Consider the following 20453-nt stretch of genomic DNA (forward strand, 5'->3'; position numbering starts at 1 on the left):
TACTTTGAGGTTGGTTTATTTTTAAAAAGAAAACTTTTTACTTCTTTTAAAAAAAATAAAATTCAAAAGTTACTAGACAAGTCAGTCCTACAAAGGTATTTACAGCAGTAATGAGCAAAGTGGTAACATTCCCAGTATAAAATGTCACACAATCAGATCACTTGGATCTTCAATGATTCAAGTTTTTTATCCCACGCAATAAGATTTGGTCAGCTTTAAAATAAAAGTCATTTCCTGGATATTCTGGAAGTCAAGGTCTTCTTCGTGCCATCATCTCACACCACAGGATAGCTAGCCCTGGTGGCGATTCCACAGTGGTTGTCCCGATCCTTGGCCAACAGCATGTAGCCCTGCATGCCCCAGTTTGTGCCCCAGCTGAAAGAAGACAGGGTTTTCCATTTATTACAGAGGAACACACACATTTATCTTTATGAACAATCATACCTGATACTTAGCAGTGCAGCAGAGGCCAGGACAGATTCAGGAAGAGTCAGGAGAGGCCATTCCTGTTCATGGTTGAGTTCTAACCCAGCACGGAATTCTATCCCCAAGCCTTTCGCAAAAGTGCAAAATGAGAGCTAGGAAAAGGAAACTCTTGGGGTTGGATGATTTTCCAGAAATAAGAAAATTTTCAAGTTGAGAAATGCAGTGGTAGCAAAAGTATAGCAGGGTCCCAGCAAGCTTGAGACAGTATCTTACTGTTCTCATTAAATGTGTATGTATGTCTCTGCTCCCCTTAAGTAGGGTAAACACTTCTGAGATCTCAGAAGTGTATTCAAGGGTTTGAGGATCTGCCTCCAAACACTAATTCTAAAAAGGATTCCCTTTTTCAATTTCAAAGATAAATATTTTTTGCTCTTTATACCTGTTCTTGACAATCCAATATTTTTTGTTATCCGATTCTGCTCCTTCAAAACCATAACCAACTACCAGAACACCATGATTCAGGAGTTTATTGCTGCACTTTGGATCATAATAAATGCCTGGAAAAGTAAAATTCAATGCTTAGGGGGAACATCCAAGTGACATGATAACATGTGACAGTAACCTAGTAACCACAGTAATAGGAGGCATCTCAAAATTCAGTCATGATATAAACCCAGGTAAGACTTAGATATCAGATCTTTTGTTTAGCTAGGCTAGAGTTTTAGGATGTCATCTAATATTCACAGAAATACACATTGTCACAATCTCTTTTGTAAAGAACAGAGAAGAAGCATAAAAGACTAGTTGTTGAACCTTTGTCCTTTTACCATACAATGTTAGTCTAAGGAAGTGGCAGCAAACACAAAATTACTTGATCCAAGGGGTTCTTTCTAGGGTCAATTTCAGTAGTAAAATTCATTGGAAGTTTTCAAGGTCTAACCGTTGGAAAAAAGTAAAGTAAGTTATATCAGTCAAATTATGTAGATATTTAAATATATTTGCGATGTGCTTAAAGGCATGAAGTATGGATCAAGTCATGTCAATAGTAACAACGGCCCCAAGGATCATACATACCTTCCTGAGTATGCCAAGTACCAGGAATACCAAAGAATCAATCTTGCTATATGTCATGCTGGCTCCTCATTTTTTCTGCCTGATTTTCTATGTAGACAAATGCTTACCTTTTTTATAGAACTGGAAGGATTGTGGGCTTGAATCCACAGCAGCTGAGACAGGCCCCACAGTTGCCACTGTGGTCATAAGGCCATCCTCCTCATTTAAGATGGGCCAGAAGGCAGTCACATTGGCAGCAGATTTCTCAGGCCTGTATTTGCAGGGTTCATTCTTTCAAAGATAAAGGGGAAGGACTTGAATACTATCATCCACCTCCGGGGGAACACGAGCTCAAGACAACTTGCGGCTGATAGATTTCCAAGTAGTTTGTTATAAAACATCTCAGGACGCAAAATGTGATTGATTGTTTCGAAGTTGAAAAATTAGCAGATATCTATTCAATGAGACACTCTTTGGGTCTAATTGTTCATAGAATTTTCACTCTGGAGATCTGTGCTGTATATGAGATGGTATTCGTGTTGCTGTGCAACAAAAAATTGGGAAGAGCTATATGGTAACCATCAAAGCAGAGAACTGTTGTGCCAAGCTAGTAAATTTTAATGACAGCCCTGAATGTTTGCAGATATAGAATCTACAATCTAAAATGAAAATTCTAAATACAGTCTCTGTTGTTACTGAATATGCTTGACTTTGATAAAAGATAAGGAACTCCATTTACCCTTGCAAGATATGGATAGGATTCCTCTGAGTCCAGGCCTCCATTGTCCTTAACATACTGGAAGGCATATTCCATCAGGCCACCATTGCAGCCCCTATTGCCTTGAGACCAAGAACAGTCCACCAGGTTCTGCTCACTCAGTGACACAAGTTTGCCAGTTTTTCGGAACATCTGTCCTTCAAGGGCACCAGTTGCACTAAAAGCCCAACAACCAAGACACTGACCCTGTAAACAAAATTAAAAAGCTCCTAGTCTACAAAATAAACAGCAAGATTTTGACAATAGCTGTTAGATCTGAAAACTCTTTTAAGACATAGTAAACTCCGTATGATTCCTCAACTTCCATAGCAAGGACACTAGTTCCTTTTGCCTTTACTCTTGGAGAGTGACCTGCTATACAGCCCCACCTGATCCTTCACAGGAGTGACGTAGCCTTGTTCTCTCCAGTCCACAGATGAGGGGACCTCAGCAAAGAGAGGTGCTGGGAACAATTTTCCTTTCTTGTGCTTCTGGATTTTAAAGTCATTCAGCACCTGTTTGAATTCTTCATTGGTCTTCAAGGAAAAGGAAACAGAATGTTGACAAACATGAGATTTTTTTTGAAAGAATACTTAGAGGAAGCACAAAATGTTCAGCAATCCATGCCACACTCACCATGTCACCAAAGGCATTCATTGCCAGAGTGAAGCTGTGTTCCCCTTGGCTGTATTCCTGATTGTGCTGTTCAATCATTTCCATGTTCCTCTCCCACACTGTTCTCCTCCATCCTTCTTCATCCTGCAGAAAAACATATAACCCATCATCCTTATTTCTCTCTCTTTTTTTTTTCATCATCCTTATTTCTATTTAAAAGCACTCAACTGCACCAAGTGGATGTGCTGACAGAGAGGAGGAGAAACCATGTCCAGTGCTGGACTGGTGCTTCTGGAAGCTGTGCTCCAGCAGCCACACAGCAGGACATGTGCCCACCTCGTGCACAGACCCAGGGCCCTGCTTACTGCCTTGGTAAGAGCGGCCTCAGGAAGCTGCTCTCTGCTGCGAACTCTCCGCAGCATAGACCGTTCTCTGGGGGTCTCTCTGGACAGCTCGGATGTTACCAACCTTGTCATACAGTTTCCCGTGTGCCTCCTTCCACTGGGACCAGTGTGCATCTAAGCTGTGATCCTGTTGTGGAGCAGCTGAGGCTATTCCCAGGCAGAGGGCAGCCAGGAAGAGAGAAGGATGCATGTTCCAAAATCTAGGGATGGAAAAGAAATGAGTTTCTGATTATATCAAACCATCTAAAAAGCCATCCTTCCTTCTGATGTTAGAACCACTATAATAGAGCAAAAAGATTGCATCTATCCTCCCAAGTGTTTCCATGGGGTGTGGAGGAAGGCTGAGGGTGTGGGAGGTGCAGGGGGCCTGCTGCCCTGAGACCTGCCCCACGACTGTCTGTGGCTTCCAGGGCATGTAGATGGCAGTGCAGGGAGTGACAGGCCCTGACTCCTGGTGTGTGGGGGTCAAGTTGCCATGTCTAGAGGGGTCAAGCTTTGGAAGAGTGCCTCCTGGGTGCTCCAAACCCCTGGTCCTTAAGACTGGTTTCCTCCATGGTTTCAGGGGTGCCCTCTCTCACTTCAGGCCTGGTCTGGGAATCTCACCTGTTGTTCAGAGCAGTTGTTTAGGCTGTCACAGATGCAGGTCAGGGGGTGTGCAGGAGGCCTGGTGGTGGGTGGGAGGCTGCCCATTTAAGCCTAGGATTTGGCCCTGCCAGCCCTGCCCCTGACACTTGCCTGTTCAACTATTGGCTGAGCTAGCCTATGGGCGGCGCCTCCATGCCCTGGAGCTCTGGAACCCCGGGGCATGAGAAGGCTGGGTCCCTAATTGTCCCAGATGGAGCTCGTGCTTGCCTTGGTGGACCCAGGAAAGACAAGCAAGAGGACTGGGGAAAGCCCTGTGGGGTGGGGGTGGAGTCAGCCCCTATCTCCCTGGGGACCCGGGTCAACTGATTACCAGGAATTTATGAGTTGGCAGGTGGCTCACGAAAGGAAGCTCACAGGGAGCCCCAAGTGGGTTTCCAGCATCACCCTGCATGTCCTTTAGTCCCAGAGTCTTTGGTTAAAATCTCCCAGAGAGCTGAGAACAGGATAGTCTAGTCTAGTGGTTCCTGTTTATTCCAAGCAGAGGTGGGGCGGGTGGAGGCCCACAGGCAGGTGTGTTATCACTGTTTCAGGATGGGGTGCCTCCGGGTTATGAAGAATCTGCAGAGGACCGGCAATTCCCCAAATAGGGGATGCTCTGGGCCAGGCTCAAGTCCTTCCAAGGAACGGGACTGATGGGAGCGGTGCCCAGGGAAGGTGTGGTGTTTCATAATGCTCCTGTCCTACCCCCACCAGGCAGGGATTCTTCTTGTCTCTCACACCTTTCTCAAAACTGACAGAAACGTGTTATTTACAGAAAAATCTGGCTTAATAAAAGGAGAAAAGGCAAAAGGTAGAAACTGCTTTTTCCTCCCCACTCTGCTCTGCATTATGGATTATTATGGTCCTCAGTGTCCAACATATATTTTTCTTGAGATTTAATTTTAAGTTTCAGAAAGATGGCTATTTTAACAAACAACAACAGCTACTAAAGTGTTTGTGAGGAGACCATGAATTTCCCCCCTGATGACCAGTTTTGCTCTCCTTAGGAATACAACTCCACATGTCTAGACAGTGGTTCATGGCTTCCCTCTCCAGACCTACACCCCGGAGACACCCCAGGGTCCTCCTCGCACCTCGTCTGCAGCACTTCTCCGTTCGGGGAGGGAAGTGGTCGAAGGGATGTCGTACAGGGCTGGGAGTCCAGGCTGGGCCAGCACAGCCATTCTGCAGCTCCCTGGCCTTGGGACCCCAACAGGCTCCCCCAGCACCCCAGCCTCAGTTTCCTCATGAAGGCCACGGGCCCTGTGATTCGCTTTTTCTCAGAGGATTCTTGTGAGACTAAATGAGCTGCACAGGTTGGGTATTAGCATAGAGTAGGGCTCATCTCATCCTGCTTTCTCATGAGATCAAAGAGAATATCTTTCCAAAAGCCTTGCTTAATTCAGAAAATATTTATTCAAGAGGGATCCCTGGGTGGCTCAGCAGTTTAGCGCCAGGGCGTGATCCTGGAGACCAGGGATCTAGTCCCGCTTCGGGCTCCCTGCGAGGAGCCTGCTTCTCCCTCTGCCTGTGTCTCTGCCTCTCTCTCTCTTCTCTCTCTCTCTCTCTCATAAATAAATAAAATCTTAAAATAAAAAAAACAGAAAATATTTATTCAAGAATTTGCTACATAGGCCATCCCTACTCATTTCTTTCCTTCTCGTGAACCGAGTTACCAGATAGTGAAATGAACCATAAGGTCCAGTGGTAAGTAACCGTATCTGTTAAAAAGCCAAGCTACATCTAGTTCTCATTCTTAAATTATGCTCCCAAACTGATAAATTCAGCACATATCCTAGGAATGTGGCCACAGAACCTAAAATACAATCTGTTGTCTCACATTTGTCACCTTATGCTAGAGATATATTAATCAGAAAGGGAGACAGAACGTAAAGACTGCTAACTCTGGGAAACGAACTAGGGGTGGTAGAAGGGGAGGAGGGCGGGGGGTGGGAGTGAATGGGTGACGGGCAGTGGGTGTTATTCTGTATGTTAGTAAATTGAACACCAATAAAAAAAATAAATAAATAAATAAATTACAGCTAGCTTATTTTGCCTGTGGGAATTTAGGTGGTCATTTGAGGGTGCTAAGGTAGTTGATATTTCTCTAAAAGCCACTGAGATTACAGTGAGATGACATTTCATACCCAGCAGCGGATCAAATCAACAAGGTGCACACGTGAGGATGTAGGGTCACAGGAACTCTCATACAGTACTAGTGGCAGTGCAGACAGTAAACCCCTCTGGGCAGGGAGGGGCTCACCAGTTTCTTAAGGCAGTAACTATACACCTGACACTAACTCAGCAATTCTAGATATCTACTCAAGTGAGAATGTTCACAGCAGCTTTACCAATAATAACTTCCAACTAGAAAACCACAGGAGAATGAATAAACACACTGTAGTACATTCATACTCGACAATGAAAAAAGAACAAACTTTCTCTATATGCACAAACAGAGATGATGCTTAAAAATACTATGTCAGGGTTGCCTGGGTGGCTCAGTTGGTTAAGCACTCAACTCTTGATTTTTGGCTCAGGTCAGGATCGCGGGGTTGTGCGATCAAGCCCCACGTTGGGCTCCACACTGGGCATGGAGCCTGCTCTCTTCCTCTCCCTCTAACCCCCTGACCAAAAATTAAAAACACTATGTCAAGCAAAAGAAGGTACATATTAAAAAGTACATATAGTTGTATTATATGTAAGTCAAAAGGCAAAACTAATCTGTGGTGATAGATATCAGAACAGCGGTCTTGCAAGGGAATGACTGACTGGAAAGGGGCACTTATTAGAATGTTGGGAAATTCTATATCTTGTTCTGGGAGGTAGTTTCATGGATGCCTATATTTGTCAAAACTTACCCACCTACATACTTAAGACCTATTAATTTTATTCTATGTAAAATTCTACCTTAATAGAAACTTTGGTAGGATAGAATTGGAGATACAGGCAAAAAAAAAAGTTGCATTGTAAAAAAATTGGAAATCTATATCAGAATATTGAGTACACTCCTGTCTTTTCTCTGAAAAAACAAATCTGTGGAAAGTAGTCAAGAATCTTTCTATTGGCCCTAGAGCCGTGCCCCATGTAAGACTACTACCTGTGTTTGTTGATGTGGTGGAAAGAAGAGGTGACAGCGGGGCTCCCTCTGAAGGGCAGCTGCGAAGGGAAAGCCTCACCTCTGGGTCAGCAGCGCCTGCAGCCTGACTTCATCCCAAGGAGCCAACGGAGCAGCCCGAACGCGGGATGAGCTGCGAGGAAACCCAGTCGCCCATCGCCCATCGCCCATCGGAGCCTTACTTTCTTCTTCTGTAAATTACTCTAAAGCACTCAGCTAAAAAAAAAAAAAAAAAAAAAAAAAAAAAAAAAAAAAAAAAAAAAAAATAAAGCACTCAGCTGACGCGGGATTTAAATACCATTCTGTCATTAAAGCCACGGAGAACCATTAGTTACTGATGTCACATTTTATTTGTAACCCAATAAAAATTTCCCCCAGATCCTTAGTCTGCGTTTCTAAAGCAGAGCATTAGGGTATGTCTCAGGAGGCTAAGCTGTCTGCACCTGCTGGGAAGGAGAAGAGGGTGAGATGCAGGAACCCACTTTCCTTCAGGGGAAAGAAAAGCTGCTTTTTCTTTTGTATTTGACTTTTCTGTTTGGAAAACCAGTTTCTCTGCTCTCCTGTGAGGGACCTCATCTCTCCTAAGCTATATGCTCCAGGTCATTCCATAGAAAATAAAACCTCTGCAATAGTGCTTGCTTTCAAGGATTTACAATATGTTTATGCATCTTGGGAAGATTTTTAAATTTAAAAAATTTTTCTTTAAAAATTTTATTACTTCAGTCAATCATTTATGAGGGCGGTTATCTGGTTCACTACTCCAAATTATTAGAGATTATGATTCCTTTAAATATTTACAGTATTATTTTATACCACATCCATTATAAATTCCAAATTTTTCACATCTTTCTAATAGCATCAGAATGATCTATTAATAGAAAAAAATCACTTCCAGACAATTTAACAGGAAGTGAAAAAGATATTCACTATGAGCACTGGTGATTTTACTCTAGAAGGCAACTTCCCCCAACCTCCATAAGATATAGGCAGGAAATGTAGTATTTTGATTGGCGTAAAGTGATAGCAACTGTTTTTTTATTAATTATTATTATCCTCATTCAAATGACCAGAAAATTATAAGTATACCATTTACTTATTAAAATAATCATATCAGGCATATAAGAAATAGTGAAAGGGATTATAAGGGAAAGGAAATCCTTATAAGGATTATAAGGGAAACTGAGTGGGGAAAAATTAGAGAGGGAGACAAACCATGAGAGACTCCTAACTGGGAAATGAACAAAGGGTGTGGAAGGGGAGGAGGGTAGGGGGATGGGGTGATTGGGTGACGGCACTGAGGAGGGCACTTGAATGGATGAACACTGGGTTACATGTTGGCAAATTGAACTTAAATAAAAAATGTTTTAAAATTTAAAAAAAAGCCCACATCACTTGGTTTCACTTTAGTAGCAACAAGAAAAAGTTACTTGCAATTTTTTATTTAGATATTCTATAATTTGAAAAATCATCATCATCACCACTTTGATAACATTTGTCAAGACTTACTATATACTAGGTATTATTAAATAGTTTTAAATATGTCACTGCATTTGTGTTCACAGTAACTTCTATGTGAGAAAGTCTCTGAACACTTTCTGCCTTTCCCAATGATCTAAATTTGGAGTTGGGATATGCTAATTAAGTGTATGCCAAGAATAAAAAAGCTGACTCAATGTGAAACCTGAGTAATTAACAGCTCAAGTGGTTATGTGATCTTTTTGAAGAGCAAATGACAGGTAAACTGGACCAGTTGAATTAGTTTCTTTAAAAGGGATTTGGGAAAAGACATTGGGATGTTCACAGAGTTGACATCAAGCCAGAGAAACAGGTGTCAGGATTGACACCACCAGAATTCAGCGAAAGATTGGATTCTAACCAGCAGAAAATATTCAGCAATGTTGTCAGGGCTCAGCTATTAGAATGAATAGATGATTCACACTATTTCTTCCATTCTTGAATCACTCCGCTCAAGATTCAAAATCTGGAAAATGACACCTGTAAATATCCCACTCCATGTCTAGAGAAAGGTATGCCACCTTGATTATACCCCAACCAAGACTGCATACAATGAGGAAAAAAGAAGTTCTCAAAAATAAATCAGAAATAAAGAAAAGAAAAAATAAATCACATTTCTTCTACCAAGACAAGAGGCAATGGATGCTGGTAGCAAAGAAATAGCCTTTGTTCAACACAGCAGCACTCATTAGCTTCCCCACATAAAGATAAGCTTTTTCTTTTATTAAACTTTTTAATTTGAGGTAATTATAGTCACATGGAGTTGTAAGAAGTAATACAGAGAAATTCCATGTCCCTTTTGTTGGCATAAAAATAGACATACAGACTGATGGAACAGAATAGAAAGCCCAGAAGTAACCTCACACATATATGGTTAATTAATTTAAAACAAAGAAGGTAGGAATATGCAATGGGGAAAGAACAATCTCTTCATAAGCAGTGTTGGGGAAACTGAACTGCCATATGCAAAAGAATGAAACAGAACCACTTTTTTATTAAAAAAATTGACTCAACTGGATTAAAGACGCAAATGTGAGACCCGAAAGCATAAACTTTTAGAAGAAAAGAAAGTAGTAAGCTCCTTAACATAGGGGTCAGTGATGATTTTTTGATTCTGACACCAAAAGTAAAAGCAGCAAAAATAAAAAACAAGTGAGACTACACCAAATGAAAAAACTCTGCACAGCAAAGAAACTCATTAACAAAATGAAAAGGGAGCCTACCTAATGGAAGAAAATATTTGCAAACCATACATCTGATAAGGGTTTAATATCCAAAACATATAAAGAATTCATACAATTCAATAGCAAAAAAATATTTTTAAATGGTCGGAAGATGTAAATAGAGTTTTCCTAAAGAAGACACACATATGGCCAATAGGTACATGAAAAGATGCTCATCATCATTAATTACTGGGAAATGCAAATAAAAACCACACGAGCTATTACCTATACCTGTTAGAAAAAGAAACTGCTGAACGATATTCCAGAAGAGCTGTACTACTTTCCATTCCCATCAGCAGAGGCTGAGTGGTCCAGTGTCTCCACATCCTTACTAGGTGTTTCCACTATTTTATTTTACCCAAATAATAGGTGTGTGAAGATGTACCATCCTGGCTGAAATTAGCATTCCTGTAATGACTAATAGCGATGAACATTTTTTTCATTGTGCTCATTTGCCATCTGCATATCTTCTTTGATGAAGATAAGTTTCCAGCACACTTTCTTCATGCCCAAAATGCGCAGATGTCAGGAGCTATTCAGTGTCAAACAAAAGGGTTGTGGGCCTTGCCTGTGTTCTGTCCAGAGCTCATCCACATACTTTGTGCTGAAAATGGCTCATTTATACCATCTGCTGTGAATACTGGATGGTCAGCAGTGTCATCTCATAGAGAAGTGTAGCCAAGTGTCTTTTTCTTTTTCTCTTTCTTTCTTTCTTTCTTTCTTTCTTTCTTTGTTTCTTTCTTTCTTTCTTTCTTTGTTTCTTTCTTTCTTTCTTTGTTTCTTTCTTTTCTTTCTTCTTTCTCTCTCTCTCTCTTTTAAAGATTTCATTTATTTATTCATGAGAGAGAGAGAGAGAGGCACAGGCACAGGCAGAGAGAGAAGCAGGCTCCATGCAGGGAGCCTGATGTGGGACTCAATCCAGAGTCTCCAGGATCAGGCCCTGGGCTGAAGACGGCGCTAAACCGTCTGGCCCTCGGGGGTTGCCCCCCTTTCCCCTTTTAACAGAACTTCTTTCTTAAGAGAACAGCTACTTTCCAAACCTTGCCCCAGAGTCCCCAGGGCCAGGCCATTGAGGACTCCATCTCCCCTCCCTCTGTGTTTGACATAGGGCTGCTCCATGATCTTCTTGGATGTTCCTACAAATTTTGCCCATGACACTGCCCTTTCAATAATGTCCTCACCTGGACCCTGACTAATGCAGAGGAAACAGGTACCTCTCTGGTACATGAGATTGTTTTAACTTGAGTGCAAAATTGTTGTAATGGTAGCAGGCCATGAATCCCACAGTGAGAAAGTTATTCCTGTTGGGGGCTGGAATGCTGTCCCCTTCAAGGTCCTTGTAGCTAGATTAAGAATCAAATGAGGTTAAGACCAATTAATAGGAAAACATCAAAATTAGGTAGCAGATGTATGAGGAATCCACTGACATAGAAATCCAAAAACAGGCAAAATGAGGCACATATGTCATCTTGAACTAAGGAGAAGGCAGTAGGGGTCTGGGACCTCAGAGGAAAGGAATGCGATTTACAGGAAGATGCAAAAGAGTCAATGTTTGGTAAATAAATGTTGGCTGGGCCACTCAGAAACAAGGGAACAAAGATAGGACTTTGATGGAAGTGGCTGAACCGCTGAGCCACCCAGACTGCCCTCTTCTCTCTCTCTTAACAAAATCTTTGTCATGACCCTTGTGGCTACTTTGAGGAGCTTCTCAGAACCAGTGTGCACAAAAATAGACTCAAAATTGATGAAAGACCTAAATGTGAAACAAGAATCCATCAAAATCCTAGATGACAGCACAGGCTGCAACCTCTGTGACCTTGGTCGCAGCAACTTCTTGCTAGAAACATCTCCAAAGGTAAGGGAAATAAAGGCAAAAATGAACTATTGGGATTTCATCAAAATAAAAAGCTTCTGCACAGCAAAGGAAACAGTCAACAAAACTAAAAGACAACCTGCAGAATGGGAGAAGACATTTGCAAATGATATATCAGATAAAGGGCTAGTATTCAAAATCTATAAAGAACATATCAAACTCAACACCCAAAGAACAAATAATCCAGTCAAGAAATGAGCAGAAGACATGAACAGACATTCCCCAAAGAAGACGTACAACTGGCTAACAAACACATGAAAAAATGCTCCACATCAGTTGCCATCAGGGAAATACAGATCAAAAGCACGAGATACCACCTCACACTGGTCAGAATGGCTAAAATTGAACAAGTCAGGAAATGACAGATGTTGATGAGGATGCGGAGAAAGGGGAACCCTCTTACACTGTTGGTGAGAATGCAAGCTGGTGCAGCCACTCCAAAAAACAGTATGGAGGTTTCCCTAAAAGTTGAAAATAGAGCTACCTTATGCCCCAGCAATTGCACTACTGAGTATTTACCCTAAATACACAACATACTGATGCAAAGGGGCACCTGCACCCCAATGTTCATAGCAGCAATGTCCACAATAGGCAAGCTATGGAAAGAGACCAGATGTCCATTGACAGATGAATGGATAAAGAAGAAGTGGTCTATATATACAATGGAATACTACACAGCCACCAAAAATTGAAATCTTGCCATTTGCAACAACATGGGTGGAACAAGAGGGTTTTATGCTAAGTGAAATAAATCAATCAGAGAAAGACAATTATCATATGATCTCACTCATATGTGGAATTTAAGGAAAAAAAAAACAGAGGATCATAGGGGAAGGGGGAAAAAATAAAACAATGAAATCAGAGAGGGAGACAAACCACAAGAGATTTTTAATCATAAGAAGCAAACTGAGGGTACTGGAAAGGGGTAGTGAAGGGTTGGGGTAAACTGGGTGATGGCAATAAAGAGGCCATGTGATATAATGAGCACTAGGTAGTATGTAAGACTGATTAATCACTGACCTCTACCTCTGAAACTAATAAACATAATTTGTTAATTAATTGTATTTAAATTTTAAAAAGAGGGCGTTCCCGCCCCTCGGCCAGAATTCTAAGGCTTTCTGCAGAGATTTGAAAAATGGCAACAAATGAAAGTATCAGCATCTTTAGTTCAGCATCCTTGGCTGTGGAGTATGTAGATTCACTTTTACCTGAGAACCCTCTACAAGAACCATTTTAAAATGCTTGGAACTATATGTTGAATAATTATACAAAGTTCCAGATTGCAACATGGGGATCTTGATAGTTCACTAAGTTCTTTATTTCTTGTTTTGTTTACCTGGACTTTTGTTTCAATAAACCAGAAACCTGGGAAAACCAATGGAAATGTTTTAAAGTACTTCTCTTTAATCACTTTTGTATCCAGCTTCCTTTGATCTGTGGAACTTATTATTTTACAGAGTATTTTAATATACCTTATGATTGGGAAAGAATGCCAAGATGGTATATGCTTTTGGCAAGATGCTTTGGCTGTGCAGTGATTGAGGATACCTGGCACTATTTCCTGCATAGACTCTTGCATCACAAAAGAATATATAAATATATTCATAAAGTTCATCATGAGTTTCAGGCTCCATTTGGAATGGAAGCTGAATATGCACATTCTTTGGAAACTCTGATTCTTGGAACTGGATTTTTCATTGGAATCATGCTTTTATGTGATGATGTCATTCTCCTTTATACATGGGTGGCCATTCGTTTGATAGAAACTATTGATGTCCATAGTGGCTATGACATTCCCCTGAACCCTTTAAATCTGATCCTTTTCTGTGCTGGTTCTCGGCATCATGATTCCCACCACATGAACTTCATTGGAAACTATGCTTCCACATTTACATGGTAGGATAGAATTTTCAGAACAGACTCTCAATTTACTGCCTATAATGAAAAGATGAAGAAGATTGAGAAAAAGATGGAATAAATATCTGAAAGCACACACCTCCCTGAATTGAAGTGAATAGCTAACCTTGCTTCTGTGGAGCAGAAATAAACCTGTGTCTTGGCTGCTAAGTGATACAAAGAACATTAGCAACCTTTAATTATCTTCCTAGCGGGAACTTTTTCTACTTTACATAAAAGTTCTGTATGTGTAGAAATAAGTAATCTATAATGAAGTATGATTTTCGTGAGGAGGTTGTAAAGGCCGTGTTGCTAACCTTACAGAAAGGTTCTAAGTAATGGAGGAAGTATCAGTCTGTCTTTCCCCCGTAACACCAGAGGCCTGAAACTAAGATGGGTCTTTAAAATCTTGTAAATATTTAGTGTCCATTTCAGTATCTCTTAGTAGGGTGTTGGTCTCATAATGAACTTAAAACATTTTCTAGAATTTGCCTAAACATCCAAGTATCATGGGTCGAACCGTATGGATCGACAGTGAGAGTGAGGCGGCCAAATCCAGAATAGCCTGCCCCAAGAACTTCCATTCTGGTCCTGAGCTGACTGGTTTGGGGTGATTATCCTTCTTTGAGAAGCCCTTTCGGATGGCAATGTGCTATTGGTATCTATAAATTAAGGCATTTCCAAATTGTCATAAATGGGATATTTTAGTCTAAAGGTTTTTGGGTTACTTGAAATTTTTTTTAAAAAATTGAGCTTTATTTCTGCTATTTACCCTTTCATTTTTGTATATCAAGTTTTCATTATACTTAAAACTGTATCTTGAAACATTGTGAACTGACTTGCTGTATTTGCACTTTGAACAATTGAAATAAATGTGATTTTTTTTTGGTCTGATAAAAAATAAATAAATAAATAAATAAATAAATAAATAAATAAATAAATAAATTTTAAAAAGAGAACCAATGTGCATTGTGATTATTTCTGCTAAAGAGAGACCATATCTGTATCTTTGCAGTTATAGGCTCTTCTTTGAACTTAGTGAGAGGAAGTACTGAGTTGGGGAATACATTAGGAGTTGTTATAAAACATCGAGCCTTCTGCTTAACTAACAAGCCACTTTGCTTACCTTGAAGTGACAAGATAGCTTTAAGGGCGTCATGTCAACGTTTTACAAAACATCCTAATGCACCACAGCTGTGAGCCAGTGGATTGTTATTGCAATAAAATCCAGTTTTCAGATTCCACTGTCAGGTGCTTCATTTTCTTTCTTTCTTTCTTTCTTTCTTTCTTTCTTTCTTTCTTTCTTTCTTTCTTCCTTCCTTCCTTCCTTCCTTCCTTCCTTCCTTCCTTCCTTCCTTCCTTCCTTCCTTCTTTCTTTCTTTCTTTCTTTCTTTCTTTCTTTCTTTCTTTCTTTCTTTCTTTCCTTCCTTCCTTCCTTCTTTCTTTCTTCTTTATTGTTGCTCATATAAAACCATCAACCTCACAGCTTTACTGAGTAATAGCAGCACAAGTAAGATCACTTTCTTTAGTAACAGGAGTCTCTTTCACGCCCACCTGTACTCTTAACTTGAAGTGCTGGATGCTGAGTGAGATCTTTCTGTTTTCCCCCAGTCCAAGGTGAGCCCACAGCCAGAGCTCAGATAACCTCTGCTTATGCAGCCAGAGCCTTTTCCAGGGCTGGTTCTGTCAGCAGAAACAGAGAGAGGGGAAAAGATAAAGATGTTGTATGTACACACATACACATACATATTCATGACACAATAGGAAGGAAATACTCATGATAATCCTCAATTCTGGAACCGGTTACGTGGTCCTACATATCTGGTATTTATAACTACTTTCTTCCCCAGGCTCCATCCCTTTCTCTGATCCTGAAGATGGACCATTCCGTATTCCCTTGGCCCTTAGCAAACACCTCAACAGGTCCTGATTCTTTACCTGGTATGGTGACCCAATCTTCATCCCTGAAGGGTCAAAGGCGATAACCAGACTGCTGGATTGAGTTGCTGTAATTTTCTGTTGACCTTAATCACAGGGCACCCTAAGGTATCTCTTGTATTCCAGATATACTCTCTCTTACCTTCACTGTAGAGTACCAGTCCCTTTCTCCTTGGTAGTGAGGATCATCCACCTCAGCCAGCATCATAACTCCCTTCTTGGCCTGTTGACACAAGGTGTGAAGAACACAGGTGCATGAGCAGCAGACTTAACTTCTAATTCAATGGAATTGTTGTGTATACTCTGGTGGAGGCATTTCTCCTTCTGAACTAGGATATCTAGAGCAGAAGAGAATAAGGAGGTAAGAACAGGAAGCATAAATATCACTAGTGGAGTACTGGGTGTAATGGGGGTGGGGACACTCCCACTTCCACCCCTTAAGGCTTAAACCTTTGAATTCTGGCTATCAGAGAAATAGCACCATATCGTGTGCTGATTCAGTCCACATCAGCCTCCTAGGGAACCTTGCCTCAGTCCTGTGAGATCTTGCCACCAAGCTGGCATTGTAACCGAGTCTTCAAAAGGCCATTCCACCATTCTATCAAGTCAGCTGTTAGGGATGTGAGGGAACATGATAAAACCAGTGCATTCCATGAGCATGGGACAATGGTTGTACTTCCCTGGCTGTGAAGTGAGGTCCCTGAACATAGCAATGCTGTATAGGATGCCATAATCCTGGACAAAACATTTTGTAGCAAATGGATGGTAATTCTGGCAAGAGCGTTATATGTAGGGAAGGCAAATCTGTATCCAGACTGTCCATTTCAGGAAGAACAAAAGGCTTCCCCCTCCATGATGGAAATGGTCCAAGGTAATCCACCTGCCACTAGGAGCTGGCTGATGGCCCTGGAGAGTGGTGTCACAGCAGGGATGCAGTGTTGGTCTTTGCTGCGGGCAGACGGGGCACACTACAGTGGCCACTGCCGCGTTACCTTTGCTAATGAAAGTCTCTGTTGGTGAGCCCATGCACAACCTCCATCCCTCCCCCCGGCCACTTTTTCCATGAGCCCATCAAGCCGTGGGAGAGGTGGCTGTGGAAAGAGGCTGATTGCTATGCACAGAATAGGTGATTCTACCCACTTGATTCTTCAAATCCTCCTCTGCTGAGCTCGCTCTTTGGTGAGTATTCACACAGGACACAAGTATCTTCACACTTTCTGCCCATTCAGAAAGGTTTTTTTCACCTCCTTTCCTCAACAATTTCCTTGGAACTACTTTCCAGTCATGGTCCTTCCAAGTCTTTAGTCATCCTGCCAAACCACGGGACACAGATGGTGAATTAGAATATAATAACATGTTTGGCTCTACCTCCTTCCCAGCAAAGGGAATCACCAGGTGTATAACTAGAAGTTCTGCCCCTGGGGAGAATCTCTCTTCTCCGCTGTCTTTTAGAGATGTCCCAGACAGGACCGTAGGGCTGCAGCTGGCCACTTTCACCTGAACCCTGCCCATTGTGCAGAACCACCTGACACCAGGCCTGAGTCTCATCTTTCTCTGTCAGTAGACTGTAGAGAACTCCCAGTGAGGCCATAGGAGGAGGCTGCGTGAGAGAGGTCAGGGGTGGGGGCCATGGGCATTTGGGCGGCCCCCTAGGGTGAACCACTCCTGCCTTCAGGGCCTGCTTGGGCCTAATTGTGCACATACCACTGCCATCTGATGAAGGAGTGTCGCTGTGCATGTCCGACTTTATGGCTTGGTGCACCAGATAACATCCACACTTGATGGGCAGCCCTGGTCCCACTGCAACCTGATTACCTGGGGATAAATGTTCAGTCTGAACTAAGGCTAGGAGCAGGCCAAGACCTCTTTCTCAAAAGGAGAGTACAGCTTTCCTCCAAATCCTCCATGTCTGTGCTGTGACTTAACTATAGGGACCTGTCAAACACCCCAATCTGCCACTGCCACTTCCAGCACCACTGAATGTGACCCAAGTGGTAGAGCAGCCACACCACTATTGCAATTGTTGCAGAGATTTCTTTTTTTTTTCTTTTTTCTTTTTTATAAATTTTTATTTATTTATGATAGTCACACACAGATAGAGAGAGAGAGGCAGAGACAGAGGCAGAGGGAGAAGCAGGCTCCATGCACCGGGAGCCCGACGTGGGATTTGATCCCAGGTCTCCAGGATCACGCCCTGGGCCAAAGGCAGGCGCCAAACCGCTGCGCCACCCAGGGATCCCTGTTGCAGAGATTTCTATTGTTTCCAAACCTCACTCAAAACCACCAGTGTTTTCAGTTTCTCAGTAAATAGGCAACACATGACATCCACAGGAGAAATATGTTGTTTCCCAAATCTGAAGATGACAAAACCCAAACAAAGCCTTGTACCTCTGTTTTGGTTTGTGAGGGTGCCAGATGCAATGCCATATCCTTCTTAGAAGAGGTCTCTGGACCAGCCCCACACCATCCCTAGAAATTTCACAGAAATAGAAGGTCCTTGAATTTTTGTCTGATTTATTTCTCACCCTCTAACACAAAAATGTCTTACCAAGTCTAGAGTCATTGCTATTTCTTGCTCCCCAGATCCAATCAGCATAATGTCATCAATGTAATAAATCACTGTGATATCTTCGGGAAGGGAGGGGCAATCATGATCCCTGTGAAGTAAGTTATGACCCGGGGCTGGAGAGTTGATACATCCCTGACATAGACCAGGGAAGGTGTGCTGCTGGCCTTACCAGCTGAAAGCAAGCTGCTTCTGGTTGGTCTTCTAGCAGAGATGGAGAAAAAAGCATTTGGCCAGATCCAAGCTATATATCAGTACCAGGGGATACATTAATTTGCGGAAGCAATGCAACGATATCGGGTCCAACACTGCAACTCAAGTGACCACCTGCTTTGGCTTATGATGATCCACTGTCACTCCAGGATCGATCTGTCTTCTGCACAGGCCAAATAGGACAGGTGAATGGGGATTAAGTGATAACCACCACTCCTGTGTCTTTCAAGTCTTTGATGGTGGCACCAACCTCTGCAACCTCTCCAGGAATGTGGCATTGCTTCTGGTTTACTACTTCCTATAGAAGTAGTTCTAGTGGTTTCTACTTGACTTTATCACCACACCACTTCGCAGATCAAGGAAGCAAAATGAGGAGTCTGCCAAACACAGGGCTCAATATATACATCCCAATTATGCTTTCCAGAAGTGAGGAAATGACCACAGGATGGGTTAGAGGATCCACAGACCCACTGGGAGATGGCTTAGTGCTAAAGTCCCATTGGTCACCTGAGTTCCCTAAACCTACACCTGGACTGGTGGCCCACAGTGATGTTTTGGGTCTCCTGGAATTGGTGTTGCTGAAGAGTGAGGGTGCAGTAGTCCCTGAAATGTGTGATCATTTCCAATGCAGTTACCCTGGTCAAAGCCAAAAGTATCTTCGGGAGAGGCTGGATAGACTAATAGGAAAAGTTTTTGCTAGTGAGCCAGGGTCCTTCCTCAAGGGGAACTGGAATTCCCTTTTTGAAAAAAGATTTTGTTTATTTATTCATGAGACACACACACACACACACACACACACACACACACACACACACACAGAGAGGCAGAGACACAGGCAGAGGTAGAAGCAGCCTCCATGCAGGGAGCCCGACGTGGGACTCAATCCCGGGTCTCCAGGATCAGGCCCTGGGCTGAAAGTGGCACTAAACCACTGAGCCACCCGGGCTGCTCTGGAATTCCCTTTATACAAGGATCCTGGGTCTGTAAACTGGCTCAAGTCTGGGAATTGATTAAGCGGTGCTGTTCTCTTTTATGTTTCAGATTGGACTTTTGTTCTCTTGACCTGGAATTTTCTGCTTAGTAAGAATTTAGCAGGCTTCCTATTTATTTCACATCTGGGAACACTGTGATAAGCTAGCCAAAGTGACAGGTCTGCGTGAGTCAGTTCTGATGGCCGCTTTGACTCTGCTGTCCATTACAGTGCCCATGCCCTCCCTGCCTGCCTTGGGCGGTTGAGTGCTGCCCCTTGGCCCCTCACAAATTCATTTCTCACAAGATTGGTACAAAACATGTCTTTTGCATCCTCCCAGTGTGGGTGAGAATGTCTTAAGGGACAAGTCCATTCTAACATTTCAATCCTGCTCAGCTGTGAATCCCCTCCTCTACATTAACCCAGGGCAAGACTGGCATTTCCAACTCATTCACGATGGGCCAACTTTTGGTCCATGTTTCACAACCAACCAACTAAACAAACTATTAGATCTGTTCTTACTTCCCAAGCTGCAACATTAAATGCAAAACCACTTCTCAGGGAGCCCATATCAACAAATTTATCCTAATTCAAGTTTATGTTCTTCTCCCTACTGTCTCACACCCTTAATATCTATTCTCATACATGTTCCCAGAGCTGTTTGTAGAAGTTAGAAAACTCAAGTAGACCCTTTAAAGTGTAGTGCACCCCCTCATGGGTCTCACTCTGTACCTGACCTTTAGGGACTTGCTGAGAACTGAGTTTCACTATAGCAATGAAGGTCCTGTCTTTGTCTGCTTAGGCTTCTATAGCAAATACCATAGATTGAGTGGCTTAAACAAAAGAAATTTATTCTCACAATTCTAGGGGCTGGAAGTTTAAGATCAAGGGGACAATTGATTAGGTTTCTGGTGAGAGATTCCTTCCTTTTTTTTTTTTTTTTTTTTTTTTTTAATTTCCCATGGGGATCCCTGGGTGGCTCAGCAGTTTGGCGCCGGCCTTTGGCCCAGGGTGCATTCCTGGAGACCCGGGATCGAGTCCCACATCAGGCTCCCTGCGTGGAGCCTGCCTCTCCCTCTGTCTGTGTCTCTGCCTCTCTCTCTTTCTATGTCTATCATGAATAAATAAATAAAATCTTTAAAAACAATTTCTCACATTTATATTGTTGCATCATATATTCAAGTGCATACCATATCAAATAGCCATTTATTTTAAGATAATTAGTTTTTAATTTTTTTTAAGATTTATTTATTCATGAGAGA

The 20453-nt window shown here is 42.2% G+C and overlaps 2 protein-coding genes across 2 annotated transcripts; one reads left to right on the forward strand and one right to left on the reverse strand.

The window, feature by feature from the left end:
- Positions 1-110: 110 nt before the first annotated feature.
- On the reverse strand, positions 111-3445 carry LOC112643829 (procathepsin L-like). The gene is made up of 7 exons (XM_025421890.3): positions 3320-3445; positions 2873-2995; positions 2626-2772; positions 2219-2443; positions 1608-1770; positions 866-983; positions 111-375 (listed from the first exon to the last, which is right to left on the reverse strand). The coding sequence occupies exons 1-7, from the start codon at positions 3443-3445 to the stop codon at positions 276-278; spliced, it is 1002 nt and encodes a 333-aa protein (XP_025277675.1). The 3' UTR covers positions 111-275.
- A 9496-nt stretch (positions 3446-12941) lies between these two features.
- On the forward strand, positions 12942-13606 carry LOC112643830 (methylsterol monooxygenase 1-like). Its single transcript, XM_035707829.2, has one exon. It carries the CDS (start codon positions 13098-13100, stop codon positions 13506-13508), a length of 411 nt encoding a protein of 136 aa, XP_035563722.1. The 5' UTR covers positions 12942-13097; the 3' UTR covers positions 13509-13606.
- Positions 13607-20453: the final 6847 nt, after the last annotated feature.

This window comes from Canis lupus, chromosome 1 (assembly GCF_003254725.2).
Source record: "Canis lupus dingo isolate Sandy chromosome 1, ASM325472v2, whole genome shotgun sequence".
Classification (NCBI taxonomy): domain Eukaryota; kingdom Metazoa; phylum Chordata; class Mammalia; order Carnivora; family Canidae; genus Canis; species Canis lupus.